The sequence below is a fragment of the Pseudonaja textilis genome, unplaced genomic scaffold (assembly GCF_049901715.1).
Source record: "Pseudonaja textilis isolate UNSWEBS1 unplaced genomic scaffold, rPseTex1.2 PTEXCTG178, whole genome shotgun sequence".
Classification (NCBI taxonomy): domain Eukaryota; kingdom Metazoa; phylum Chordata; class Lepidosauria; order Squamata; family Elapidae; genus Pseudonaja; species Pseudonaja textilis.
The window spans coordinates 1-10,991 of record NW_028262497.1 but is presented as its reverse complement, the minus strand read 5'-3'; the positions used below and the strand labels follow the sequence as shown (position 1 = coordinate 10,991).

The 10,991-nt window shown below is 38.3% G+C and overlaps 1 protein-coding gene across 1 annotated transcript; it reads right to left on the bottom strand.

Moving 5' to 3' along the window:
- Window positions 1–5,965: 5,965 nt before the first annotated feature.
- Window positions 5,966–9,519, bottom strand: LOC148123848 (protocadherin beta-16-like). The gene is made up of 2 exons (XM_087918646.1): window positions 6,892–9,519; window positions 5,966–6,022 (listed from the first exon to the last, which is right to left on the bottom strand). The coding sequence occupies exons 1-2, from the start codon at window positions 9,313–9,315 to the stop codon at window positions 5,966–5,968; spliced, it is 2,481 nt and encodes an 826-aa protein (XP_087774772.1). The 5' UTR covers window positions 9,316–9,519.
- Between the last annotated feature and the right edge of the window lie 1,472 nt (window positions 9,520–10,991).

The window sequence follows — 10,991 nt, the reverse complement described above, 5'->3', positions numbered from 1 at the left end:
TTTTGTACTAGGTTTCTTCTCCCAATGTTGATCAAGATGCAGAACAGACTAATTCTCCTTGTTAATACTGCCACCATGTGGTCAATCAGGCAAAAATGTATTTTAACTTGGTCAGTTGCTTTGCTGCTGTGACTTCCCAACTTACTGCCCCAGAAAAGCAATTCTTTCGTTTCTTTCCTTACTGCAATTGGGCCATCTTGGACATAAATACACTGTTAACTGTATAAGTACATATATTAATATAACTATGCATTGTGAAGTTATATACCGTATAAAAATCTCAAAATGCACCTCAATGCAAGCATTTGCAACAGGTTTAAAATTAAAAATCCCATTTTTGTCTGCTCTTTTGCAGTGCAAAAGTGCTTCTAAACTTTAGCTTTACTATCATGACTAAAACAGCTGAGAAATTTGTCTTGGATGATAGAGTTTGCTGGATCAAAAGTCAACAGAAATGAGAATGGTGGCAATTTTCTTAAAAAATATTTATCTATCTTATATTTATATAGTGTGGAAAGCCACACCCTTCTAGAAGAATGAAATATTTTGAGGAATATTTAAAAAAGTCAGAATATTATATTTCCCAAAGGGGGAAATGGAGAAATATTTTTCAAGAGGCAGAGAGCAACCCCCACTTTCCTTAAGAGCCCAGCAGATACTGAGCCCAGCTTTTAGAAATGAAGATTTGGTAATCCATTCAAGACAGGATATTTTGAAACAAAGGCAGCATAGTAGGATTAGCCCTCATTCAAGATCCAAAACAGGACAAAGCCATAATAGGAATTGCGCAACATCCTTTCAGAACACAAGCCTCTTCATTACATCATCCAAACTTCAATCAAACCTCTGAGCTCAGACAAATACCTAGGATTTGTACTTTGTACTTTTCCTATAGAGGCAACTATAACCCCTACATGGCCCCATGGGAGTCTGACAACAGCCAATGGAACATATATTCTTGCATAGAAACAGGAAGTTCAAGTGCAAAGAAGGTATAAAAAACCCTCACTCTCAACTCCATTTTGTCAGCTGCACCAGACCCACAAACATGTGGTCCTTTTCATCAATAAATGGACCCTCTTTCCAATCAGCCTCCAGCCTCCATTTTGTTTCCAGTGCCTTTCTCCCAGCTCGGAACTGAACCAGATGGATATTTCTTCCAGCAATAACTTATGCACCAAGACAAATTCCTTGTGTGTCCAAACACATTTGGCCAATAAAGAATTCTATTCTATTCTATTCTATTCTTTTACAGTAGCTAATTAAGTTCCCTTAGCTAGCTGAGGGCTTTCAATAGCAATGAGAAGGAAGGAGCAGGAGGAGATTCAGGGTTCTACTCATTATTCCTTTACTCCCCCAATTGAGAAGACATTCCTTCCTCTGTGAAGTAGCCCATTAACTGTTGAGGTTAGCCTCTAAGGACATAAAATACTCCAGCCAAAATGGTCAAGATTATTACAGCAGGAGGAAGACCACTTACAAACTGTACTAGCAAAATGTGCCTGGAAGTCAAGTTTACAACCATCTCTTTGAAATGAGCTGCTTATACCAAGTGTATTCGTCATCCTTGAAAACTGATAATATCCAGTAAATATCTCAGTATGTTGGTATCTGTCCCCACATGTTGCAGAAAGTTCAATTTTTCACAACTAATGCAGACCACTCTGCATTATTCAAACCAGCTATTTCATATCCCTTCTGTTTTAGTCGGTATTTTTCTCTGACCAATTTTCATCTTTCTGGAAATCTTCACCACATGGTTCCCCAAATCCTGACCTGTTTAAGCTTTTAATCACTTTTGTACCACTATCCAACAGTCAGTCATGAGCCTTGATCATGAGATGAATGATAAATTCTAGAATTCTAGACCTAGAAAACCTAGAACTACCCCGCCTTCGGTCCGATCTAAGTATAGTATATAAAATCATACATTGCAATGTCCGACCTGTCAATGAATACTTCAGCTTCAACCATAACAACACAAGAGCAAACAATAGATACAAACTCAAGGTTAATCGCACCAAACTTGATTGCAGGAAATACGACTTCAGCAACAGAGTGATCAATGTCTGGAATGCTCTACCTGACTCTGTGGTTTCTTCCCCCAACCCCAAAAACTTTAACCTTAGACTGTCTACTATTGACCTCACCCCTTTCCTAAGAGGCCTGTAGGGGGCGTGCATAAGCGCAACAACGTGCCAACTGTCCATGTCCTATTGTTTCTTTTATTTTTCTTATATGTATCCATGTATTCATAACTATGTTTTTACTTATACCTATTATCTTGTAAGCAATTGACAAAAATAAATAAATAAAATAAATAAAACCTTCTGTTTCTGATCAATGTACTCAAATCTCATTTAAATAGTTTTTCACTCAGTCCACATTCCTTCTTTCAAACACCCATTCAACCCCCTGCAAAATTCCAAATATCTCGCAAATTAGTTTCTTTTCTTTTCAAGAAAATTGAAGGTTTCAGTCAAAAAATTGCTTTGGTCAGTCAGCTTCAGGCTTGAAACCCTGACAGTTTGCTCCCTTTCCCCGGATGCAAGGGTTGTAAAATATTGGGTGCAATGGATGAAAAAATAGATGAGATGGCAACCAAGCAGATAATTAAATATTGGAATTAATCTCCCTGCTGCTGCCCTTCACCCTTTACCTGTGGACGGTAGAAGATACTTGGTCAATTTGGAGAAGGAAGAAAAATAATTAACATAATAATCTGACATAATCTTTGACAAATTGCAAGACAAAAAGGACAAGTACAAAAATGGAAAGAGGGACACACAACTAAGGCAGAATATCAACAGATAATCAGAATCTGCAAAGACAAAGTCAGGAAAGCTAAGGCTCAGAATGAACAAAGGCTTGCAATAAAAGTCAAAGATAACAAAAAAGTTTTCTTCCACCATATAAATAAGTAAAAAAATAAAGGAAACAGACGGTTCACTAAAGAGAGAAGATGGCAAGGAAGTTACAAGTAACAGAGAGAAAGCAGACCTGCTTAACTCATTCTTTGCATTAGTCTTCACGCAAAAAGAAACTATACCTCAACCCACCAAAAAGGTAACTGTAAAAGACAGACTAGAAATAAAAGTTAAAATAAGAAAACACCTGCCTGATCTTGATGAAAAAGTTAAAGTAAGAGAACACCTGTCTGATCTTGATGAATACAAATCACCGGGACCTGATCGATTACACCCCAGAGTTCTAAATCAGCTGGCAAATGACAGCTCAGAACCACTGCACCACATCTTTCAAAAATCCTGGAGCACCAGGGAACTGCCACAGGAAAAGAGGAAAAGAGCTGATGTGGTTCCCATCTTCAAAAAAAAAAAAGGGGGGGGGGAAACAGACACAGGAATCTACAGACCAATCAGCCTATCATCAATACCCAGGAAGATACTGGAAAAGATAATAAATAAACAGATCAGCCAACATCTAGAAACAAGTAATGTAATAACTAGCAGTCAGCACAGGTTTGTTAAAAACAGGTCATGCCAAACCAATCTTATTTCATTCTTCAACATAGTGACTAAATTAGTAGACCAGCGAAATACTGTGAACATAATATACTTAGACTTCAGCAAGGCATTTGACAAAGTAGACCACAACCTACTTCTTGGTAAGCTAGAAAATAGTGGAATAGATAGCATCATTAGATTAGATCAGGGGTCTTCAAACTTGACAGCTTTAAGACTTGTGGACTTCAACTCCCAGAATTTCTCCTCCCGTCATGTTAGCGCAAGAATTCTGGGAGTTGAAGTCCACAAGTCTTAAACTTGCCAAGTTTGAAGACCCTTGGATTAAATTAACAGAGTTGGAAGAGACCCTACACCATTTCTGACAAGTGGCAGTCTGGCAGTCCAATCTCTTTTTGAAAGTCTCAAATGAGGAAGCTCCCACAATACATCAGATGGATTCATAACTGGCTGACAAACTGTACTCAACAAGTAGTCTTTAATGGGTCTATGTCTACATGGAGGGAAGTAAGCAGTGGGGTACCACAAGGTTCTATCTTAGGCCCAGTACTCTTCAATATCTTCATAAATGACTTAAATGGGAGAATAGAAGTGGAACTTACCAAATTTGCAGAGATACTAAGCTGGCAGGAAGATAGACTCAAGATCCAGATGGATCTTGATAGACTTGAACATTGGGCCCCAGTGATGGGATTCAAATAATTTAACAACCGGTTCTCTGCCCTAATGATTTCTTCCAACAACCAGTTCACCAAACTTCTCAGAAAGTTAACAACCGGTTCTCCCAAACTGGTGCGAACTGGCTGAATCCCACCACTGCTGGGCCCTATCTAACAAAATGAAATTCAATGTAGAGAAAAGTAAAGTCTTACACTTAGGCAAGAAAAACCAAAAGTACACATAATAGACTGGGTGAAACCAGACTTAATAGCAGTAACTGAGAGGGAATCTTAGTGGACAATTAGCTAAATATGAGCCAGCAGTGTGCGGTGGCAGCCTAAAAGCCAATGCAATCCTAAGCTGCATTAACAGAGGGATACCATCAAGATCAAATAAGGTACTAATACCACTCTATAAAGCCTTAGCAAAACCACACCTAGAATACTGCATCCAGTTTTGGTCACCACACTATAAAAAAGATATTGAGACTACAAAAAGTGCAGAGAAGAGCAACCAGGATGATTAGGGGACTGGAGACTAGAACATATGGAGAACAGTTTCAGGAACTGGTTATGGTCAGTCTAGTGAAGAGAGAAGGATCAGGGGAGCATGGTAGCAGTGTTCCAATATTTGAGGGGCTGCCATAGAGAGGAGGGGGTCAAGCTATTTTCCAAAGCACCTGAAGGCCAGAAATGGAATAATGAATGGAAATGGGTCAAGGAGAGATTCAACCTGGAAATAAGGAGAAATTTTCTGACAGTGAGAACAATCAACCAAGGGAACAGCTTGCCTTTGGAAGTTGTGAGAGCTTTATCACTGGAGGCTTTCAATAAGTTATTGGACTGCCATTTGTCAGAAATGGTGTAGGGTCTCCTGCTTGGGTGGGGGGTTGGAATAGATGACCTACAAGGTCCCTTCCAACTCTGTTAATTCATTTTTTGGCCAGAAATCTTTTTTTATTCAGTCACATTCCTTCCCTCAAATACCCATTCAACCACTTGCAATAATTTCTTTGCAAATTATTTAATTTTCTTTCAGGAAACTTGAAGATTTTTTTTAAAGGCAGGATTTATTAAAGAATTTCTCGCTCAACAAACTACATAAGACAATGGAAGATAAAATATCTGTGTAGGACATAAAATACAAGCAACACCAATAAAAATTGTCAGTGTGATTAATTATCTGTGGAAATTTATGCTGTAGTTTTTAACAGATAATTCTTTACATTAAAGGATTAAATTACATTAATGTACATTAAAAGCCCAGTCCAGTTCAATGCAATTAAAAAGAAAACCAAGAAAACAATCAGCATGATTGCACAAAAAACTCTCAGACCAACTGAGAGGGTTAAAAAGGATAACTACAAAAAATAGAGGGATACAAACTAAGGCAGAATACCAAAAAGCAGCTTGAACCTGCAAAGGTGAAATTAGGAAAGCTAAGGCTTTGAACAAAGTAAGACTTGCAACAAATGTCAAAAACAATTTTAAAAAGTTTCCTTCAACACATAAAAAACAAGAAAAAAAATCAAAGAAACAATCGGTCCCCTAATGGTACAAGATGGCAAAGAAGTAATGGACAGTAGAGAGAAAACAGAACTGTTTAACTCATTTTTCACGCAAAAAGGAAACACTACTCAATGGATGGATAAATGACAGGTTAGGAATGCAAATTAAAATAAATTAAAATAAAATAAGCAAAAATAAGATAAGAGAACACCTGTCAGCTCTAGGTGGATTCAGGTCACTGGGTCCTGATGGACTATATCCCAGAGTTCTGAGGGAACTGGTAGATGTAATCTCAGAACTATTGAATTGTATCTTTCAATGTTCTTGGAGCACCGGGAAACTACTTTGGGAAAGAGCTGGTTTGGTTCCCATCTTCAAAAAAAGAGGAAAAAACAGATCCAGGAAATTACAGACCAATCAGCCTGACATCAATACCTGAGAAAATTTTGGAAAATTAGGAAAATAATCAAGCAACAAATCTGTGAACACCTAGATGCAACAAGCTTAAAAACAGAAACCAACACATGTTCATCAAAAATGGATCATGCCAAACAAATCTTATTTCATTCTTCAACAAAGTGACCAAATTAGTAGATCAGTGAAATGCTGTGGACATAATATACTTAGATTTCAGTAAATCATTTAATAAAGTAGATCACTACTTTTTGACAAGCTAGTAAAATGTGGGATAGATAGCATTAGTATCGTTTTACAAAGCTTTAGTAAGACAACTCTTGGAATAATGCATCTAGTCCTGCTCACCACACACACACACACACAAAAATAGAGTTCAAGACTCTGGAAAGAGTGCAGAGAAAAGCAAAAAAATGATTAGGTGGCTGGAGGCTAAAACATATAAAGAACGGTTACATGAATTGGGTATGTCTAGTCTAATAAAAAGGAATGACAGGCATGATATCATTGTTCCAATGTTTGAGGGGCTCCTATAAAAATGAGAGGTTCAAACTATTTTCCTAAACAACAAAAGGCAAGACAGGAAACAATGTATGGAAATTAACTATTAATGGTGAGAGCAAGCATCCAAAGAAATACTTGCCTTCAGAAGTTGTAGGTGTTTCATCACTGGAGGCTTTCAAAAAGAGACTGGAAAACCATTTGTCTGAAATGGCATGGCGTCTCCTGCTCAACCAGGGAATTGGACTAGAAGACCCCCAAGGTCCCTTTCAACACTATTATTCAATGTTCTAACATAAATTTCTTCATTAACAGATTATACTCACCTGGGATATATGCTCTCCTTCCTCCAATTGATTGGGAAGTTCACAGCACTCATTTCCAATGTGTGGATTCAGCACAGTTCTTTGATGCTCCATAGTAAAAACAGGAAAGAAAGGCCTAAGGAACTTGAACTCACTGCTCAGAGACCCATCAGCTAAGCACACTTCATAGCTGTAGGCCTGGGAAGATGTCCCAGAATTAGGATCTACACACTTGTCTTGGAAGTTTGGTCCGCCAGGGAAATTCGATGCAGAATCAGAACTTCCTATGAACTTCCTTCGCTTCTGAAATTTGGTTGCAATAAACACCATGACAGAAAGCAGAAAAATGGATGAGATGGCAACCAAGCAGATAATCAAATACATTGTTAGAGTATGATCTCCTTCCTGCAGGATTTCACCCTTAGGATTATCCATAATTTTCATGTAAGGATCGGAGAAGCCATCTACTAGAAGAATTCTTAGGGTCGCAGAGGCAGACTGAGGAGGATGCCCATTATCCCTAACTACCACAATAAGAGTGTGTTTGAGACTGTCTCGGGTGTTCATTGGCCTCATGGTTTTTACCTCTCCATTCTGAGTCCCAACAGCAAAGAGACTTGGATCTGTGGCCTTCAGCAACTGATAGGAAAGCCAAGAATTCTGCCCTGAATCTCTGTCCACTGCCACCACTTTGGTGACTAGGTAGCCTGTCTCTGCTCCCCGGGGAACCAGATCATTTGATGGAGAAGTGATGTTCTGAAGGGGGCAGAGGATGAAGGGGACATTGTCATTTTCATCCATGATAAGAACTCGGACCATTGTTTCTGAGCTGAGTGGAGGGGAGCCCTTGTCTACGGCCCTCACCATCACCTGGAAATCCTGTATATCCTCGTAATCCACAGATCGAATGGCATACAAGTTCCCAGTTTCAGAGTTGATGGAGATGTAAGATGATGCAGGCTCTTCCCTGATCTTTCCAAACAAAAGAGAGTAGGTTACTTTGGCATTCTCTTCTGTGTCCACATCTGCAGCATGGACTGATCCAATGAGCAGCCCTGGAATGTTGTTTTCTCGTAAGTGCAAATTGTAGAAACTTCTTTCAAACATTGGAGGGTTATCATTGACGTCTGAAAGGAGAATGCTAATAACTGTCACTGAAGTGAGTCTGGGAGAACCTTGGTCAGTGGCTGTGATGGTGATGTTATATTGTGGCGTTTCTTCTCTGTCCAATGGCTGTTGAGTCACAAGCTGGTAGTAATTGTTCTCAGTCAGTTTTAGTATAAAAGGCAGGTTTTTCTCAGTGTTGCAGGTAGTTCTGCCATTGTCTCCGGAGTCTCGATCTCTGATGCCAAAAAGAGCCACCAGTGTTTCCGGGGGAGAATTTTCTGGTAAAGGATTAGTGATGGATGATACAATTATTTCTGGAGCATTGTCATTCTCATCTTCAATCTCAACAAGAACTTTACAATAAGTGGACAATCCCCCTCCATCTGTGGCTTTGATGCTGAGTTCATAATTATGATTTTCTTCATAATCAATGTTCCCTACAAGCGTGATTTCCCCAGTATGATTGTTTAACCTGAATGATCGGAGTACTTCTGCTGGTGCTTGGCTAAAAGTGTAAATGATGTGAGCGTTGGATCCAATGTCTTCGTCAGTGGCTTCAACTTTAGCAACCAATGAACCTGGATGACTATTTTCCATTAGCTGCACTTTATACATGGTTTGTTCAAATTGGGGCACATTATCATTGTTATCCAGAATATCAATAATTATCTGTGCTGTGCCAGTTCTCCTTGGGATCCCTCCATCCACAGCTTCCAGAGTGAGGATAAACTGAGGGATCACCTCGCGGTCTAACGGTTTTGCCAAAAGCAGTTCTGCATATTTCTTGCCATTATTTTGACTTTGTACATCCAGCTTAAAATATTCATTTGGGCTAAGTATGTAGTTCTGGATAGCATTTTTTCCTTTGTCTAAATCATGGGCTGTCTCCAAAGGGAAATGTGCATTTATGGGAGTCTGTTCAGGTATTTCAAAAAGGAATTGATTCTGAGAGAACGTAGGGGAATTATCATTGACATCTTCTACCTGAACTTCAATTTTGAAGAATTGAAGAGGATTTTCCAGCAAAATTTCAGAGAATAGAGTGCAAAGATCACTCAGACCACACAAAGCTTCTCGGTCAATTTTATCCCTCAATATTATATTCCCAGAATGAGGATCCAGCTGGAAATTCTGCCCGGAAGTCTTAGAAATCAACTGTGCTCTGCGAGCAGAGAGCTCCTTCACATCTATTTTCAAATCTTTTAGAACATTTGCTACTATTGATCCAGCTTTCTTTTCCTCAGGCACTGAATAGCAGAATGGTTCACACCACATACCAGAGCTACATAGAGAAAGAAAGAACAAGACCACTTGCCTGCTAGGACGAGATGCTTCCATTTTCCCAGCCTCTGTCAGGAAAGGTTATACATTCAGTAAGATTCTTTATAAAGCAACTCCTATAATTTCCTTTATAGTTGTGATCAGAATCCAATGGGAGTTATTTTTTGGTATTCATGCTTGGATATTTTCTTCGGAAATTTCTCAAAATTTAATTGAGAGCTGTTGCCTTTTGTTCTGAGATTCCTTTATCTAATGACTGGATCATTCTGAAGTACATGAATCTCTCTTTTTACTGTTTGGTGCAATAGCACCACCTTGTGTGCAAAGTAAAATGTAGCACTGAATTTATGAAACTCGATTGAAAAGGGCATTTATTTAAAGTATAGAAAAGTGTGTGCATCTTTTCCAAAGAACAAAACGTTGTAGAATCTTGGTGTCTTTTGTCACATCAAAATAATATACTAATAGTTTTCAATGTAGACAAAAAGGACTTTTGTTGTGATTGTACTGTAAAAGTATATATAGAAACATCTGTGGAGATTTGAATAATCCTGGTCATGGTTGTTGCAAAGGTGCTTTTTCAAAAGGCAACTGGACTGTTTTTCTGTGAAGAAGAGGAAGAAGAAGAAGAAGAAGAAGAAGAAGAAGAAGAAGAAGAAGAAGAAGAAGAAGAAGAAGAAGAAGAAGAAGAAGAAGAAGAAGAAGAAGAAGAAGAAGAAGAAGAAGAAGAAGAAGAAGAAGAAGAAGAAGAAGAAGAAGAAGAAGAAGAAGAAGGAGAAGGAGAAGGAGAAGAAGAAATAATTTTGCTTCCCATCTAAGAAACTTCCTCGGTTATGACATTGCTCCCACCTTTCTGTCAGGACCAATATGCCAGAATTTGCATAATTAAATCTGCTTTCATCTTTCAGATCAATTTTGTCCTGGGATGTCTATGCAGATTCTCAGTCATCTAGGTCATGATTGTCCTAAAGGTGTTTTTTTTTTCCCCAAAAGACAACTGGACTTTCTTGGTTTTTTTCTTTGAAAATGTTTTACTTCTCATTCAAGAAGTCTTTCACTTTGTCCAGGGATAGTAAATATTCTAGCAAATATCAAATAGTCAACCAGATATTGAATATATGAAACTTTTCCAATCACTGGATAGAAACGTTTTAGAATAATATATGGCTGATGCATTTTTTCAATATGTCATACTCCCATTCCTGCATCACCAATCCAGCCACTATTGTGGTTATGAGCAAAAAATAAACAAATCCAAAATTAATTTACAAAAAACATTTCATAGATGCCTATCTCAACTATCCATAGGGCAAATGCACTCTGGTATGTAACTGCTATGGCCTCCTCAGTCTACATTTACAACTCAGATACTATAGTTCCTTGAAATCTGGACTGCATTCAGCCAAATACATATCCAGAGAATAGAATAGAATAGAATAGAATAGAATAGAATAGAATAGAATAGAATAGAATAGAATAGAATAGAATAGAATAGAATAGAATAGAATAGAATAGGTCAAACTCGCTGTCAGGCTACAGAACTTTTCCCATTCACTCAACTTGAATGAACTTCTGAAAACATATCAAAACATATCAAGAAGGAATCCTTTATTGAGATGAGACAATTCATGTAGGAGTTCAAAGCCGCGTCTGAGGTATCTCAGGCATACAGGGATACATAAGGGAGTTTACAACCCCTCCCCTTATCTCGATGTGTATTTAGTGAAACAAAA

Bases quoted from the DNA above. Each gene is read 5' to 3' on its own strand.
- LOC148123848 (XM_087918646.1), bottom strand. From the start codon at position 9,315: ATGGAAGCATCTCGTCCTAGCAGGCAAGTGGTCTTGTTCTTTCTTTCT. The intron at 6,023-6,891 runs GTGAGTATAATC...CTTTTTTTGAAG, and splicing joins AAGGAGAGCATATATCCCAG to ATGGGAACCAAACCAGCTCT.